Raw genomic sequence first — 18,902 nt, 5'->3', positions numbered from 1 at the left:
TGTTGTCCTTAGGTTAGTTAGTTTTCAGTAGTTCTAAGTTCTAGGGGACTTATGATCTCAGCAGTTGAGTCCCATAGTGCTCAGAGCCATTTTTGAACAGCATGTAGTCATAACAGATAACAACGTGTTTTTTTTTTCATATACACTAATTTCTTCATTTCTTCCAGTGGGCATACTGTATGAATTTTAGAATCTCATACAGAAAGACATGGTGTTATTACCATATCAGATCTCCACAAACCAGCGCAATCAAGGTGACGGGCCTGGTATACGGTGAACAGAAGACTTGTGTATTCTCGCAAGCACTCTACAGCGAACGATTCTTCAGTTCTATACCCAAAAAGCCACAAATCATATGCTTTGTTTGTACTCACCGATGGAAGCGTGTGATTCGAGTTGGCAGCCGGTGTGTCGACGACCACAGAGTTGGTGTGGAACAGCATTACCCAAGCCATGCTGAGGAATTTGAGACCGTGCAAGCTGGTGAATCCTGCTCGACTTGTGGACATGATGGCACACCAATTTTTGCGCGCCGAGAAAGCTAACCAAGAACTATCTGGAACAGAAATCACCAGTTACCTGCCTTTGGATCTTCAGTATTACAGAGATATATTTCACTATTACTTTGCGAGTCGTTCGTAACTCAATGTTCTTAAGCCCTTTGTCCTCACATGCAAAATAATGCCAAATTGTTTTGACACCTATGTATATCAAGAAACAATCGATGTTGGAACTAAAGTGTAGGGGTACATATTTGTTTATATGCGTGGTGTCTGTTCTTTCAGATTGCTTCGCTATAAGCGATTCGCCTTGGTTGAAAGAACTGACACCATACATGACCCCGTAGCCTTTTATACGAGGTGGACAGAAAGAGACCGAAAACCTTGTAAGGATGTTGTAGGTAGTTTGTGCTGACAAATAACTGTTAAGAAAAAAATTCTATATGTTGCTCTGTTTCCGAGTTACCTAGCATTAAAGTTAGCCACTCAGACCGTTGAGCATGCAAATTCAATCGGCACGTGAGATACAATTAGTGTCAGTTGTTCTCACAGCGTATGCGCATATAATATCGCACGAGACTGCTCAGCCTGGATCGGGTTTGAGCCTAACTGCCGCCCATGTTCATCTTCTGAATCACTCTTTTACGTTTTAGGAAACCAAACTAAGAACACGTAGGCCGACACCGTCTCTGGTAGGGCGCTTGAATGCAGAGGCGTACATATTCCGCTCTTAGCCTGCCCATACTTGCTTGCTAGCCAGGAAAGCAAGCCGCCGCACGTTATCAGCATAACGGGCAGGCTGCTTTATTCCCATACAAGGCAAGCCACGCCCAACCCAAGCAGGCTAAAGGAATCTTGCTTGCCTGCCCGTCCTCCCGCTGATTCCCGTACGCTTTCATTGTACCATTATGAGTAAGGTTCGGAAGTTGATAAAATGTCTTTTTTTACCTGAGTATCGGAAGATAAGGCTCAATGAAATATAATATTCATTTTAGGTCATTGTAGACCAGAAAATGCTGAATTTTATTTGTTCTTTTTCCTTTTCGGCGTCTATCGGGATTATTTATTAATTTCTATATGAATAGTTTTCTCTGTAACCTCACTCTCTTTCTTCTTCTTCTTCTCCTTCTTGCGTTACGGCCTCTGTAGGACCACAGGTAACCCCTTCGTGGACTGCATTTTCCTCTTCTTCTCCCAGAACCTCTTCATTCTTTCTCTTCTTCTCTCCTGCTCTTCCTCCGAGATCTTCAGTTTCCGTTTCTCCTGGCGGCTCCACTGGTGACATTCTAATCTTTTTCTGTATTCTTCTCTGTCATTTGTCGGCGTACATTTGTTCCTCCAATTTTCCTTTCCTTCGACCTTGATCCCCAATTTCAACCAGTCCTTCCGAAGTTCAACAACCCACTTGGTTCCTGTCTTTCCCCTTGTCCTTCCTGTTGTTTCCCACACTCTCTTTGTCATTCTGTCCATACTCATCTTAACTACATGTCCAGCAAACCTTGCCCTTTTGAGTCTGATTTCCCCGGATATTGTTCTCATGTTGCCGTACAATTCTTCACTAGGTCTTCGCATCCACATCTCTCCACCTCTTTTGGGACCTAGTATTTTTCTCACTACTTTTATCTCTTCTTGCTCTAGTTGTTCTACCCCATTTGTCCCTAGTGTCATCACCTCAGCAGCATATAATACCGCATTCCCCACTGTTGCCTTGTAGTGGCTTGTCTTTGCCTCTGTGGATATATTCGTTTTATTGTATATCTCTCTCGTCATGCAGAAGGCTGACCTCATCTTCTTTATCCTCTCTGTTATTCCCTACTTGCTCCTGTTCCTTCCTGTTATAAATTCTCCCAGGTATTTAAATTTGTTCACCATTTGCACAGTGCCTTCTGGTGTTTCCCAGTCTGCAGTGGTGTTTAATGTCTTTGTCTTGTTATAGGCGATCCTCAGTCCCACCTTTCTGGCTACCTTACTTAGTTGTCGATTTGTGTCTTTGCGTCTTCTTCCGTCTCACTTACTATTGCTATGTCATCTGCAAAGGCTAGGCAGTCCACTTGAGCTCTGTTGTTCTTTTTGTCCCCCACATGGGACTTTGGTATTCCCATTTCCTCGATTATTGCTCTCCACAGCCTGATCACTTCGTCCAGTGCTATATTGAACAAGAATGGTGACAATCTATCTCCCTGTTTAACACCAGTCTTGATCTCAAATTCTTCTGACAGTGCTCCTCTGAATCTCACCCTTGCTTTTGTGTCTGTCAGAATTTCTTTTATAAGTTCTTGTGTAGTTCCATCAAGCCCTCTGTTCTTCAGGATCCCAACAAGAGTCTGTCTGTCGATGGAGTCATATGCCTTTGTGAAGTCCATGAAGGTTATTACTGTCTTTATGTTTTTTAAGGCCATATGTTCTATCAGTTGCTTCAGGATAAATATCTGTTCTACACAACCTTTTCTCTTCCTGAATCCCGCTTGGTAGTCGCCAACTGTACTTTCTACCTGTTCTTCCACTCTCTTGAGCAATAGTTTTGACAGCACCTTGTATCCGACCTCTAGTAGCGATATTCCTCTGTAGTTATTTGCATCTCTCTTGTCCTCCTTCTTGTGTTTTAGTACTACAATTGCATTCTTCCATCCTTCTGGCAACTTCTTTGTTCTGCAGATCTAGTGAATTATGTTGGTCATGTTGTCTATGGCTTTGTTGCCTCCCCACTTTATCATCTCGGCTGCTATGCCATCTTCTCCATTGTCTTATTATTCTTCAGATCGCTTATGGCATGTGCGACTTCATCCCTGATTGGAGGGCGTGGCTCTCTCTCTTCTGTGTCAGTCCCCAGTTCCAGCTCTTCTTCAGGTGGTTCACAGTTCAGCAGGTCGTGAAAGTGCTCTGCAAAAATCCGACAGCTCTCCTTCGCACTGACAGCTAGCTCCCCTTTCTTATCTCTTATAAACAGTTCTCTACCCTTGCATCCAATCCGACTATTTTTGAATTTCCCGAAAAAGTATCTGCTGTTGTTTTTCCTGAAGTTGGTCTCAATCTCGTCCAGTTCCTGCTTCATCTTCTGTCTTCTGGTCCATCTTATTCTTCGGGCCGCTTCCTTTCTTGCTCCTGAGAAAACTTACCATTTTTCCGGGTCCTTCTTGCTGCTCCAGTCTTTCCAGGCTCTCCTGCGAGTCTCTACCGCTTCCTCACATTCCTTGTTCCACCACCAGTGCTTCCATTTCTTTTCTTCACTCTCTTTCGAGTAGTACCGGTTACTCTCAATTCTAGCCGTCATTAGCTCACTTCTGATACATTTTTTCTGTAGTAAGTAGAACTATATCTGAAAGTCGAGATCCTTTGCACTTAACAACCTGAAGACGTCTATTATACAGCAATGGCAACTAAAGTAAGCTTTTTGAAATCTTGTTTCTGTAACCTTAATGTTTATCAGGCAGGTATGACCCCAGTTCTACCAATTCTAATTACCTTTTCCAGGTTTCCCTGAATTCTTTTTAAGTGGCCAAAATTGTTCATTCTGAATTCCCCAAATGCATTTTAGCAAACAAGAAGTTCATTTTTCATATTATGTTAATCCAAAAAGTACATGTTTGGAAGAAGAAGCTTTTTTTCGTAGTAAGCTTTCTGCACTGCACTGCATACCACCAGAAAGTTGTTTTTAATATCCACTGAGCCATGTTTTTTTCCTACCGAAATCAACGCTTGCAGTAAACCTACAAAGCCTATAAAGTGATAATTGGCCCCAATTGCTTAGTACACATTTCCATGCACTTGTCAGCCACTACGTCTTTGTCCTCCACCAAAATATCAAATTTACGAACATGTCGTAACATACTATACGTTCCCGAAAGAGTGTTTAGTAACTTTTTACACAATTTGCGTTGCGACACTCCTTCCGATATATTTGAAGCTGCCTCATAAACTCACGAAACCTCCCCTTGCTGGCCTTGGGCTCTGTTTCTTGAATGGTATATATATATATATACCCCAATTCTTAATTTCTTCTCATTGTTCTTTAGGTTTGATTTGTTAATTTTTGTGCTCCCACCGTTATGATAAATGAGCTGCAGTGAAACTCCTAAGCAAACATAGTCACGATGGCTTGACAGTGCAAACTGTTGTCAAGTGCAGCAGGTTCAACGGATCCTGTGAAACTTGACAGGGTTGCAGAAACCCTTGTTGGCCTGCTTTAACCTCAGTACTTCAGTAGACATGCACTCTTGAGTCTCCGTTGCAACAGGTTCGGTTAGTTATTGGTTGCGGCGGAGCTAGGGGCAGGCGTTCTAGATAAAGAATTTGTACACGTCTGCCTGAATTTTCGCCCGCTACTGCCTTATTGGCTAACTTCAGTGCTAATTAAGTCGGAAACGCAATGTATCGAATTTTTTGTTAACAATTGTTTCTCAACTCATCCCACACTGCAACACCCTTACCAGCTTTTCAGATGTATAGATGACGAAATGGAAATTCTGACACTAGCCGCCATCTGGCATCGAAACAAATTCAACTGCGACAAGTGAAAATTTGTGCCGGATCGGGACTCGAACCCGGATATCCGGCTCCACTGGAGCGCTCAACTAAATCTCTTGAACTATCCGAGCACGCTTTTCGTCAAACCGAAATTCCCAACTTGTCGCTCACTACATACGTAGCGTCCCATTTCCAGTGCCCTTGCAGTCACGCTGATTACCGCAAAAGACAGGACGGAGAGCGCATTTGCACTGAGTGATCGTTGTTGTCGCAAGGCGCACGTATTTTTAAGTGTTGCGTCTATTCTTTCGGACATTGCTGGTGGGTGGAGAGACCTTCAGAATGTGTTGACCAAATCAAGAGACGAACACTCTATGCATCGTTGTGGGTAGAGGCAGTAAGGCAATGTATGGCCTTGTGTTATCTTGTTGAAAGATAACGTCAGAGGTTCCTTGTAAACTGGATGCGGCGACCGACCTTAACACGCCACAAATGTAGCCGCTGCTGTATAAATTATCAGCAATGTGAACTGGAGGCTGTCATATTGTGTACCAAATGGCATCCCATACCATTATACTAAGCGGTAGGATTTTACCGCGTTGACGGATGCAACGTCGTGACGTCCGATCTCCTGGGAGCCTCCAAATATAGATGTGATCCCTGTGATGCCATACATAGAATCGGATGCAACTCCAGCGTCCAATGTTGTGGTTGGGTACACCACTTTCGGCGTACCTCTCTCTCTCTCTCTCCGCTGTTGTGTCAAGATGTCACGTAACTAAACCTAGCTGTTATGGTTGGTTGATTGATTTGGGGGAGGGCACTAAAGAGCGAGGTCATCGGTGTCATCGGATGAGGGAAGGACGGGGAAGGAAATCCGCTGTACCATGTCAAAGGAACCATCCCGGCATTTGCCTCAAGCGTTGTAGGGAAACCACTGAAAACGTAAATCAGGTTGGCCGGACGCGGGTTTGAACTGTCATCCTCCCGAATGCGTGTCCAGTGCACTAACCACTGCACCAAATCGCTTGGTCTACCTGTTATCGAATATGACTTGGTAGCTTCACAGTTTTGCTGAAGCACTATTAGAAAGTGTTGTTGCAAGATCTGTCATAGCCAGATGCGTCTTTAAGGTGGATGATGGAAATTCACCAATCTTTAATTACGTCCTCAAGATCCTACTGGTGATGACTAAATCTCTCTGTTGTGTACATAGTTCCGCGTAGTCAGCGCGTACACAACTTTCCCCCTAGAGCGGGCCCTGCTAAGCACGACAGCGCAGGCGCAGCGCTCGTCCGTCTCCGCACTACGAGATGGCACTGCCATAGAGACGAACCAAATTCTGCTTCCGACGATCCGCTTATTAATATGTAACGTAGCCAATGAGATTGCTGCTAACGTAGAACCTTTTCTCCTCGCGGATCACACTCGCGCAGTGATACATGAACGCGTGCTCGAGGTATTATAACGAGTGCACAGACCTCCGATTAGTCTGTCTGCATTTGTCTGCATCAGTCTGTACCAGTCTGCATTAGTCTGTACCAGTCTGTACGAGTTCTACATTTGTCTGTACCTGTCTATAGTCAAATTTCAGTCTGCACCTAATACGATTACCATATTCCTGTACATAGCTATGAAGATAAATTTATAGACACTTTTGGTTGGTTGGTTGGTTGGTTTGGGGAAGGAGACCAGACAGCGTGGTCATCGGTCTCATCGGATTAGGGAAGGAAGTCGGCAGTGCCCTTTCAGAGGAACCATCCCGGCATTTGCCTGGAGTGATTTAGGGAAATCACGGAAAACCTAAATCAGGATGGCCGGACGCGGGATTGAACCGTCGTCCTCCCGAATGCGAGTCCAGTGTCTAACCACTGCGCCACCTCGCTCGGTATATAGACACTTTTGTCAAGTATCAGAGATATATGTGAGGATAAGATTAACGTACCAATACCAAAGGAACTTCAGATTGTCAATTGTAAATAGCATCCAGAACCAAGTTAAGTAATTTTTATGCTTGTTATTATTTTAATAAATGTGTGTGAAAATTAATCAAGTTCTGTTTAAAGTTGGTAACCGTCAATCTGCTACTCTAAGCATGCAATTGGCATTTCTACCGTCTGACCTAACGGCAGAAGATAAACACGCCACGATAAGACCACGAGACATATTGCTGACACTCGCCTACTTCGTTAGAGCGACAGGTCAAATAATCTGATGGTGTGTGTACTGAAGGTCTTACAGTACGCACACCACACTCTCACTGTCCCTAATGTTTACAAACAGGTAGTTAGTACGGACATATGTGGAGCTTAATATTTCTTATGCCTTCAGTAAGTAAAAGAGCACAAAGTACAGGCGAAATGATCAAATGTTGCCTGAAGCACAATTTAGTAAATATAGCACACAACCACCAACATTCCTCAGCTGAACTTAAACCACACAATTGCAAGGATACAGCTCTTGTCTGTAACGTATATTCACTCAGTTGTGCTTAAACAAGTCTAAATTTTAGCACTAACGTGTCCCGAGACTAAACCGAAAAAAGACAGAGACGAGATTAGCACTATGTGCAGCCAGTAACAAGCCTAAGGGAAAACTATAGAAAAACCGAGTGAAATGGCGTTAGATTTGGCCTTTTAAAGACTCTCTCTATGGTGCTGTTCAACTTCTTCAATCTGTAACAATCCATAAATTCCACAGGTAAGAATGTTTATTTTCTACTGGCTGACACCACGCATATAACCAAATATGTACCCCTACACTTTAGTTCCAACATATATATTAACTGTTATGAGAGGCAAGTAATAATGTATGTAGTTGTTATTTATGCCTACACAATGATAATCCCAGGGCTATGACCATGGGATCCATCTTGTATATTAAAAATTAGTTATTGAAAATTTGGTAATTTGTATTAAGGACTCTTTCTCATTAATATCGTTGTCGACTGATTCAGAAAACTCAGACAGTCAAAGGTATATTAACAGATACCGGAAATTAACAGTGATTTGGCTATAATTGACGCTGAAAATTAGGATTAGGTGGAATCTTTAACCAACAATATCTTTTGAACTAATTAACTTTCGTCTAATTCAAATACGTCACTGAGAAGAGAAAAATAGTTCTCTAATTTGAAAGTGAACTTTCCTTCCGAGTTTACCTGTTAGGTCAGAAGATTTTACCTACGGCTAGATGTACGAAGTTTTTAATTTGCAATAACGTTGGACTGCCATCAATTCTGACGAAAGTAATTAGCTCATTGCAATCAGAACAACTAACTGAATGATCTGAATAACAAATTTCTGTGTGTGTAAGGGGGTGGGGGTGTTTATACAGTCTTGATAAAGCCGGCCATGGTGGCCGAGCGGTTCTAGGCGCTCAGTCCGGAACCGCGCGACTGCTAGGGTCGCAGGTTCGAATCCTGCCTCGGGCATGGATGTGTGTGATGTCCTTAGTTTAGTTAGGTTTAAGTAGTTCTAATTTCCAGAGGACTGATGACCACAGATGTTATGTCCCATAGTGCTCAGAGCCATTTGAACCAAGTCTTGATAAATACTATCTGATTGACGTTGGAACTTGAACATTGGAATTTTTAAAACAAAATTAGAGAAAATTTTATACAGGTATTAATACATGAAACAGGATTGCGTTCAAAGTAGGACGCTGGGTGTCAACCTGCTTTGTCACAAAGGGAAGCTGCGACGACGGTTGCCTTGGGGAAAACCGTGGTTCTACAGACGTCTTCTTACTGCCAATTTGGATACACGTCTTCTGCAAAGAATACCCGTTTTCTGACTAAAGATAAGTGGCGTGAATGCTCGAGCCTGCACGGCCAAACCAACAATATATTGGCCCTTCCGACCGCTAGTCGGATAGGGTCATTGGCATCCTACACGGCGTTGAGCATCTCTTCCTTATTCGTATGATAGTCATGGGATACCTACTACGAGAGCGGCAATATCACGGAACCATAAACCGCAATCTCAGTACGTCATATTATTTCCGCTGCCGAATTCCGACACATGGTGGTGCATATTTTTTCAACTCACAAAGAGTCAATATTCAAATGCGTTTTCTGAATTTGAAACCTGCTACGCCATCTCTCATTGTACAATGTATAAGGGCCAATCAAGTAGATTCCATTTAAGCGCTGTACAGTCCAGAATCGGTATGCCAGTCAGGAAAAATTATCCCTATTACGCACCAGGTTGAAGATATCGATTTGGTAAAACACAGTGACCTGCTGCGTGAAGAAGTTTTTGACTGCCATCTGCAAATCCTCGTCCGGCAGGAATCGTCGACCCTTAAAGGCATTTTGCAACGGGCCGAAGGCGTGATAATGGCATTGGGAGAGATTAGGATTATAGGCTAGGTGCTCTAGTGTCTCCCACTTCAGGTCGCTAAATTTCTACGTTACGAAATTTGTGATATGAGGACGTACACTATTATTAAACAGCAGTACCCCTTGTCGCACCATTCCACAATGGTGATTTTCGGCAAGTATGCTGCCCTATACACATTCTTCAGTCTCCGATGGATATCAGCCGGTTTTTTGCCCTTCTGCGGCCAAGAAAAGAATAACGGCACGTTGGTCCTAGTTGGAAGCATTTCATAATAACGTCGCTATAGTTCACGTTTTCTCATTTACTGCCCGGACGTCAGAAAGATACGACTGCCACACTAGTCCCTTCTGTGTACGGTATGTCGGTGCTTCTATATTCGCATCAGAGTCGTGGTACGTTCCATATATGCTGTAGCAACGCCCTCAGACGGAACCTGTTTGATCGCTCCTTGTAGATAGCGTTACTCCTGTCTACTTTGTGCTACTTGTGTTGAAATACATGACGTGAATGTACTATCCTGCATGGCCGAGGATAGAGCCAATGTTATGTCCTCTTTGGCGCGCTAGCCATACAGGGCGGTTAAGAACCTGCATGGCGTTGATTATTACCTCAAAGAACCCGTTAGTTTGTTATTTTCTCACTAACAAACGCGAGCACCAATATCGTGGAGGAATACAATATCGTCTTGGTAGTTCAAGATCCTACCGCTGCTGAATTCCGACATGAGCTGGTAGACACACTGACGGAAGAAAGTTGCAATACCAAAAAGTAATTAATTTAGAGTACTGAAATTTCAGGAACGTATTTGTCTAGGTAAAATGTTTAAGTGACTAACATTGCAAGATCAAAGGTTAATGTAAGCGCGAGATGAGCCACTGCAAATGAGAAATGCTGGTACATCCATAACCGGTGTAACCGCCAGGATGGCAAATGCAACCAAGAAAATGTAAATGCATTGTGTTGTGCAGGTGTCGGATGTCAGTTTGTGGGATGGGGATCAATGCCTGTAGCACTTCGTCGGTCAATACAGGGAGCGTTAATTCCGTTTGTGGGTGATGCTGGAGTTATCCTCCGATGATGTCTCATATGTGTTCCATTGGAGACAGATGTGGAGAGCGAGCAGGCCAAGGCAACATGTCGATGCCCTTTAGAGCACACTGGGCTACAACAACAGTATGTGAGTGAGTGTTATGCTGTTAGAAAACACCCCCTGGAATGCTGTTACTGAATGGCAGCACAACAGGTCAAATCACTAGACTGACGTACAAATTTGCAATCATGATGCATGGGATAACCACGAGGGTGCTCGTGCTGTCATACCATTACTGCAGGTGTCGGTCCAGTGTATCTACACTCCTGGAAATGGAAAAAAGAACACATTGACACCGGTGTGTCAGACCCACCATACTTGCTCCGGACACTGCGAGAGGGCTGTACAAGCAATGATCACACGCACGGCACAGCGGACACACCAGGAACCGCGGTGTTGGCCGTCGAATAGCGCTAGCTGCGCAGCATTTGTGCACCGCCGCCGTCAGTGTCAGCCAGTTTGCCGTGGCATACGGAGCTCCATCGCAGTCTTTAACACTGGTAGCATGCCGCGACAGCGTGGACGTGAACCGTATGTGCAGTTGACGGACTTTGAGCGAGGGCGTATAGTGGGCATGCGGGAGGCCGGGTGGACGTACCGCCGAATTGCTCAACACGTGGGGCGTGAGGTCTCCACAGTACATCGATGTTGTCGCCAGTGGTCGGCGGAAGGTGCACGTGCCCGTCGACCTGGGACCGGACCGCAGCGACGCACGGATGCACGCCAAGACCGTAGGATCCTACGCAGTGCCGTAGGGGACCGCACCGCCACTTCCCAGCAAATTAGGGACACTGTTGCTCCTGGGGTATCGGCGAGGACCATTCGCAACCGTCTCCATGAAGCTGGGCTACGGTCCCGCACACCGTTAGGCCGTCTTCCGCTCACGCCCCAACATCGTGCAGCCCGCCTCCAGTGGTGTCGCGACAGACGTGAATGGAGGGACGAATGGAGACGTGTCGTCTTCAGCGATGAGAGTCGCTTCTGCCTTGGTGCCAATGATGGTCGTATGCGTGTTTGGCGCCGTGCAGGTGAGCGCCACAATCAGGACTGCATACGACCGAGGCACACAGGGCCAACACCCGGCATCATGGTGTGGGGAGCGATCTCCTACACTGGCCGTACACCACTGGTGATCGTCGAGGGGACACTGGATAGTGCACGGTACATCCAAACCGTCATCGAACCCATCGTTCTACCATTCCTAGACCGGCAAGGGAACTTGCTGTTCCAACAGGACAATGCACGTCCGCATGTATCCCGTGTCACCCAACTTGCTCTAGAAGGTGTAAGTCAACTACCCTGGCCAGTAAAATCTCCGGATCTGTCCCCCATTGAGCATGTTTGGGGTGGATGAAGCGTCGTCTCACGCGGTCTGCACGTCCAGCACGAACGCTGGTCCAACTGAGGCGCCAGGTGGAAATGGCATGGCAAGCCGTTCCACAGGACTACATCCAGCATCTCTACGATCGTCTCCATGGGAGAATAGCAGCCTGCATTGCTGCGAAAGGTGGATATACACTGTACTAGTGCCGATATTGTGCATGCTCTGTTGCCTGTGTCTATGTGCCTGTGGTTCTGTCAGTGTGATCATGTGATGTATCGGACCCCAGGAATGTGTCAATAAAGTTTCCCCTTCCTGGGACAATGAATTCACGGTGTTCTTATTTCAATTTCCAGGAGTGTAGCATGCAGACAGGTTAGTTGCCAGCCCTCAATTGGCCTCCTTCCAACCAAGACACGGTCATCACTGACACCGAGGCAGAACCCACTTTCATCAGGTAACACAACAGACTTCCAACCTGCCCCCGAATGAATTATCACTTGAAACCACTGAATCCGTAAATGACGGTGGCTTGAGGTCAGTGGAATGTCCGCTACAGGGCATCTGGCTCGGTGCAGTCCGTGAAGTAACATTCTATTGAGCACCGCTGCCAAAAATAATGCACAATGGCTACATTCCTGCTGCCTGACGTATCTCAGGAGGAACAATCAGCTTCTCGTAACCCTATTATATGACCTCGTTCAAACTCAGTGAGGTGTTGATAATGGGGTCTTTGTCGCCTTAAAGGCATTCTTGACTAACATCAACTCATCACGTCCAATCTCAAAGGTAACTAGCGCTTACGACAGTTAGAGCGTGTAATTAAAAGAATCCTGATTGCTTGCTTAGAGTGGCGCTGGTAGGACCACTCTTATGCGACTGACGCGAAATTTGAATAGATATTATCTTTCAGATGTAGAAACATGCACATCTGCTTCTTATTATTGCCATTTTTTCCCGTCAGTTTATATCTTCTTCTCGCAAACAATCATTATTCAAATGCTATTTCTCAAATTGATTCCCGCTGAGTAAGCTCTCCTTTTATATGGGATGTAGAAATCGTTGCAGCTTTCCTGCTGTCCAATTTGTGTTGTTGCTCTAAAATGCTAATTCCTTTCATTTCTAAGCAGTTGGTAGACTTCACGCTAATCTGACGTCTGTTGTACGCCGGTTTCACGATGTGCTAATTTCAAGTGTTTAAGGAAAACGAAAACTCGTTAGAACAACTCAGGTGCAACCATTTTCGAACATTGGTCGTTATCCAGCGACATCAAACATCTAGGATGTATGTATGTGTTTTTATAACAGTCCACAAATCTTGTTAATCCAAACAAGGTGGAAGTAACGGCCCATATTAGTAGCTTAACACACTGTCCACTCACAGTGATGCGACCACTTGCCAAAAGAGTGAATAACCATCTTTTGCAGGACAGACTGCTGCTGGACGTGCAGGAAGAGAATCTATGAGATTCTGGACCCTTCTAACAGGGATGTAGAGCTATGCTGTTTCCAATGCCGTACCAGCTGGCCTAAGTTTCACCCCTAAGATCCAGGGCGCGAACAGTCTGACCGAGATGGTTCCGCAGATTCTCGATTGGTTTTAAATCCAGTGTGTTTGGCGACCCTACTGAAGGTCTTCGAATCAAGCACGTACACTGCGTGCTGTGTGACACATTGCATTGTCCTGCTGCAAGATGACATCGAGCCGAGGTAAACAATCTGTATGTGGGGGTGGACATGGTTTCAGAGGATAGATGCACAACTTCATCCATCGTGCCTTCCAGAATACCACGAAAACATTCCCCAGACCATAATGCTCTCTCCTCCAACCTGGACCCTTTGCTTTCAGACGTTTCACGCTGTGCACGCCAACGACCATATGTCTGACAGGCTAAAGAACGATTGATCTTAAAAGGCAACCTGTCACCAGTCTGCAGTTGTGGCAGTGGCGTGGAAATTCCAGCCTTCATCGCCGATGTACGGCATTCAGAAAGGGTGCACGAACCAGGTGCCTGCTGCGAAGGCCCATACGCAGCTACAATCGTTTAATCGTCATTGAGGATACACTGCTGGTAGCGCCTTGAGCTGTCAGTTGTTCAACAGTTCCAACTCTACTCTCCCGTACACATCTCCACGGCAGTCTTTCATCTACGTCATTTATGGCCCGTGGTGCACCAGAGTGTCCTCGGGTCCGGTTTCGTATAGCGCCATTTTGCCACGCACGGTATACTTCAACCACGGTGACACACGAACAGGGTACAAAATTAGACATTTCGGAAATACTTCCACGCTTGTCCCAAAAGCCAATGATCATACCCTTTTGGGCGTCCGATAAATCGCTCCATTTGTGCATTACGACAACAACTGCACTGTTCATCCCTAACACGCTTTATACACTCTCCACTACTGGTACAGCCACCGGCTGTTTGTGCACGTTGACGTCGAACAATGGCGGTAGCCACATTAATGTGCCTAGTGCGTGTATATCGCAACTACACGATGGTGTGTTGCATCAGTACTGATATCTCGCCTGACGACGGCTTAAACCTGGGGACGGTCTCTATCCTCAGGGTACTGGCCGGCTGGCCACGGCGGGATGAACTCGAGCCACGCACAGTGGAAGTGTCCTGTAGCGTCGCGCTGCCGGGGAAAGCCACCGTCGCAGCCTGAGAACTTCAGTTTCGCGTTCGTCACAGTTCACGCTGCTCACTCAAACTCTCCGTCGGATCAGTCAATGCATGACGATCCTTGCGCAACCTGGACTGGGTTTGTGTACGTTATTTGCGCTGACCATGCTACTGTGAACCGCTTTACGATGTGTCATTTCGGTCTGATAACTGTACTAGCACTTTAAATGTCACCCTGTCTATTCACGCTTATAGCGACTTTCTTTCTTTAAAATAAATCATGGCCTGGCACCAATATTTCAAACACAGTGAACGTTATTGGTTTTTGTGTGAATTTTGCGTGCCTTCCGAATGTATCACTTCTCTTAACAAGACGGCGGCTGTCGAAACCGGAATGGAAATTTTTTTTCTGTTTTGGCCCACGAGGACGAGGAAAAGCTGGCACTCTCCCTGTTTCCGTCTTATCTGCACCTCGCCTGTATGCGAGTGAGAGAAATAAATTTAAGTTTATCGTAACAGTTTGTATCAGTTGCTTCAACGGACAGCTGCGCGTGTTAAAGCGCCGCTTCGGGAATGGGAAGGTCCGCCAGTCCTGGTTGAATCTGCCCAGAGGATTAACGAGGAGGCTCGGTATACTGGCTATCCTGGATGCGGTTCTTAGGCAGTTTCTCACGTCCTACTAGGTGAATACTGGGCTGTTACCCAAATGCCGCCTCACGATTCGATAACATTTAGAAAACTTGTGCTCAGTTTCACACGAGTAACATTACACACAGACAGTTGGGGTGCACATATTCCATCCAGTGGGATATGGGCGAGGCGACAAGAAGCGCATTCGGCTATCATATTTAGGTGAACTTACAGTGAGGTGACAAAGGTCGTGGGATAGTGATTCACACATACAGGTGCTGGAAGTATCGCATGCACAAGGTATAAAGGGCAATTACATTGGCGGAGCTGTCATCTGTACTCAGGTGATTCATGTGAAAATGTTTTCTGCGTGACTATGATCGCACAACAGGAATTAACGGACCTTGAACGCGAAACGGTAATTAGTGCTAGACACATGGGACATTCCATTTCGGAAATCGTTAGAGGATTCAGTATTCTGCGTTCCAGAGTGCTAAGAGTGAGCTGAGACTATCACACTTCAGGCGTTACCTCTCACCATGGACAGCGCAGTTGCCGTCGGCCTTAACTTAGCGACCGAGTGCAGTGGCATTTGCCTAGAGTTGTCGGTGCTAACAGACAAGCAACACTGCGAGAAGTAAACGCAGATGTCAGTGTGGGACGTACGACTAACCTATCCGTTAGGACAGTGTGGCGAAATTTCACGTTAATGGGCTATGGTAGCAGACGATCGACGCGAGTGCTTTGGCTAACAGGACGACATCGCCTGCAGCACCTCTCCCTGGGCTCGTGACCGTATCGGTTGGATCCTAGACGAGTGGGAAACCGTGGCCTGTTCAGATGAGTCCCGATTTCAGTTGGTAAGAGTGGATGATAGGGCTGGAGTGTGGCCTGAGCCGACGAAGCCATGGACAAGGCACTGTGCATGTTGTTGGTGTCTCCATAACGATGTGGGCTGTGTTTACCTGGAATGGACTGGGTCCTCTAGATGTTAGGCTATTGAGAGACCATTTGCATCCGTTCATGGACGCTATGTTCCCAAACAACGATGGGATTTTTAAAGAAGACAATGCTCCACGTCTCCGCACAACGAGTGTTCGCGATTGTTTTGAAGAACATTCTGGACAGTTTGAGCGAATGGTTTGTCCACCCAGATCATCCGACATGTATCCCATCGAACATTTACGGGACATAACCGAAATGTCAGTTCGTGCACAAAATCAACCACCGGCAACACTTTCGCAATTGTGGACAGCTATAGAGGCAGCAAGGTTCATTATTTCTGCAGGGGACATCCAACAACTTGTTGAGACCCTACCATGTCGAGGGGCTGCAGTACGCCTGGCAAAAGAATGGCCGACACGTTATTAGGGAGTATCACATGAATTTAGTCACTCCAATGTATTTCAGAATATGTAGTTGAAGACAGTTGTATCTTTGTAAGGTATTTTGTAACTGAAGAAGTGAAACAAATTGATTTAATGAATTCATCGCATGTGTAAGTCATCTGCAGTGGGACATCTGATGGACGAAATCGTATCAAGTTGTAGTTATCTCAGAGAAATTCCGCAATAGAATGCGTATGCTCATGTCCAAGACCTAAGCCAAGTCTTTAGAACAACCACTATACAATAGCTAGATACCACAAGCAGAGGTCAGACACGGTGAACACAGCACAGTGTCACAATGGCGGCAAGTATACGAGTATGCTAGTGCAAAGCAATTATCGGTGACGGCAGGAGGCCATTTGGATTGTGGCTTACTTTACTACAAGGCTCGTAAACGTGTAATTATTCCCGCACAGGACTGTATTTAAGACAGATAAGCCCCTAGGGGGCATCTATGATGCGAGCTCTACCAGAGCAAGCGTTGTGATAACTAATCCACAAAATAAAGAATTTTAGAGCAGTCTTCAGATTAAAAGCCGAAAGTGTATTATTTAATTGTGTAAAATTTTTGTATGCAATTTATGATTCACTAGCAAACTTGGCAACGCTTCGCCATTGATAAGTGTGTGTGAGAAAGGGATTGAGTCTTAATCTGGGGCGTCCTTGAGAATTACGTCAGGACGCAAATTTCGGTTCCTCGTTGCGATTTCGGCCCCTTTAAAGTTATGGAACTCTAAATCATAATAAGATTTACAGAATATGAATGAAAAAGACAACTTTGTTACAGATTTTGTATCTATTGTCTTAAGACTTAAAATTTTTATTTTCCCACAATACAATCACAAAACTTCAGAATATACAACAGTTATCATTTTTGGGTTACAGTGCGGGAAAAGTATGAACGAGGTTTTGAGCTACCAGTTCGTGAAAGGGCAACATAATACTGACGATACGAAAAACAACCTGATTGCAACTTAATTCCAACTATTTGAACCCTGTCCTTGAGTTTTATTTGTTATTATTGATATCGAAAATTTGTTAGGGAACTAGAGTCGCTTAAAATGAATGGGTAGACTGGTTGGTATCATTGGTATATGGGGGTCTGAGAGCGACCTCTCGCGATGCTTCACCTGTGGGGATAGTAGTTTCAATGACATTACTTCTCATAGTTCGGATCAGCAAATGGTTAGCATTACAAAGTTTCGTGGGATTGAGACTGCGTAGTGGACTAATATTACTGGAACACTGACTTTAAATCTCAAACTACATGGCTGAAAGCCAGCTGTATTAAGTGAATTTATAAATTCTTGCGGATAATGAAGTGCATCTTCAGTGGTGACAACAGTACTGATCGACTGGTATTCCTTACGTTGTCCTATTACTTTCTCCAAAATGATTTTGTTTATTTCAGATGCAGAAATGTTTCGGGATGTAATGATCGTTCTTTCGCAAAAGCAATGGTATGGATTCTGTAAAATATAATTCACTGTAAAAAAAATCTTCAGAAATTAGAAGATCAGTTGTTGGCTTAACGTTAAAAGTTTCTCATCGACTGTTGTATAACCATGCTCATGTGCTATTGTGCCACTTCCAAGAACGAGTAATTGCAATGGGTATCGAATGTTACCACCTTCAAAATGTGCTATGATGTTAGTTCTTAAATTCAAATTAATAACCGATGTCCATAATAGCTGACGATTGAAGACAGGCATTGATAATATCAGTCCTTGTCCCTTTTACCGAAAACTCGTCAGCGAATACAAAAGTTAAGCCATCCATCAGTTCATGACGTGATATAAGATATGTGAAAGTACGATCGATGGTTCAGGGTGAGCTCGATGTGTCATGTTCATTCATACCTAATAATTAATTTTGCCTCTCAGAAAAACTTCCAGAGAGAACTGTACTTTTTTATTCGAATAGGACATATCGACCTTTAGCCACAGGAAACACGTAACGGTAATTTGGAAGTGGAATGAAGAGTTCTCCCGTTACAAGTGTAGCAGCGATGACCGATGATACACAAGAAGCTAAACAACATATTTATCGAACTTACACCACAAATCGATTAAACAAAAATCTTTAACCAGTGTCTTCAAGATATTATCCTGTACTTACTGTGTAATAGTCATATGCTTTGCACTGAGTTCGTATTAATTTCGGATGGTTAATATTGATCTACTCTGAAAGTTCGTTAATATTGTATGAATTTCTGAGCGTAATATCATAGGTATTTCCATTACGTTGGTCATCACGTACTGGCGTTGGTATTCCACAATTACATAAATCACCGTGACATACAACTTCGTCTTCAATTTCAGTAAGAGTCTTATTAAGAATATCTTGTGCATAATTAATAAAATCAGCTATCTAACTTCACAGATGAAATCCTCTGCCAGATAGCAATTGGTTGAGACGGATAACAAAAGATTGATATGATGGCGAATAAATTTTCCATTTTTCATGGCGTCTGTGAAACTGCCGCCTCTGCCAGAGTATAATCGAAATCATCATCATTCTACAGGCGATTTAATGCACT

The 18,902-nt window shown here is 44.6% G+C and overlaps 1 protein-coding gene across 1 annotated transcript in view; it reads right to left on the bottom strand.

Moving 5' to 3' along the window:
• The window catches only part of LOC126095169 (nose resistant to fluoxetine protein 6-like), a 435,403-nt gene that overhangs the window by 142,751 nt on the left and 273,750 nt on the right, over positions 1 to 18,902 (bottom strand). Inside the window, exon 6 of the mRNA XM_049909897.1 lies at positions 375 to 556. Coding sequence (XP_049765854.1) covers positions 375 to 556 — 182 coding nt within the window. The remainder of the gene's footprint in view (positions 1 to 374; positions 557 to 18,902) is intronic.

The sequence above is a fragment of the Schistocerca cancellata genome, chromosome 8 (assembly GCF_023864275.1).
Source record: "Schistocerca cancellata isolate TAMUIC-IGC-003103 chromosome 8, iqSchCanc2.1, whole genome shotgun sequence".
Taxonomy (NCBI): Eukaryota; Metazoa; Arthropoda; class Insecta; order Orthoptera; family Acrididae; genus Schistocerca; species Schistocerca cancellata.
The sequence above is the reverse complement of the archived record's forward strand: the minus strand, read 5'-3'. Positions and strand labels throughout refer to the sequence as shown.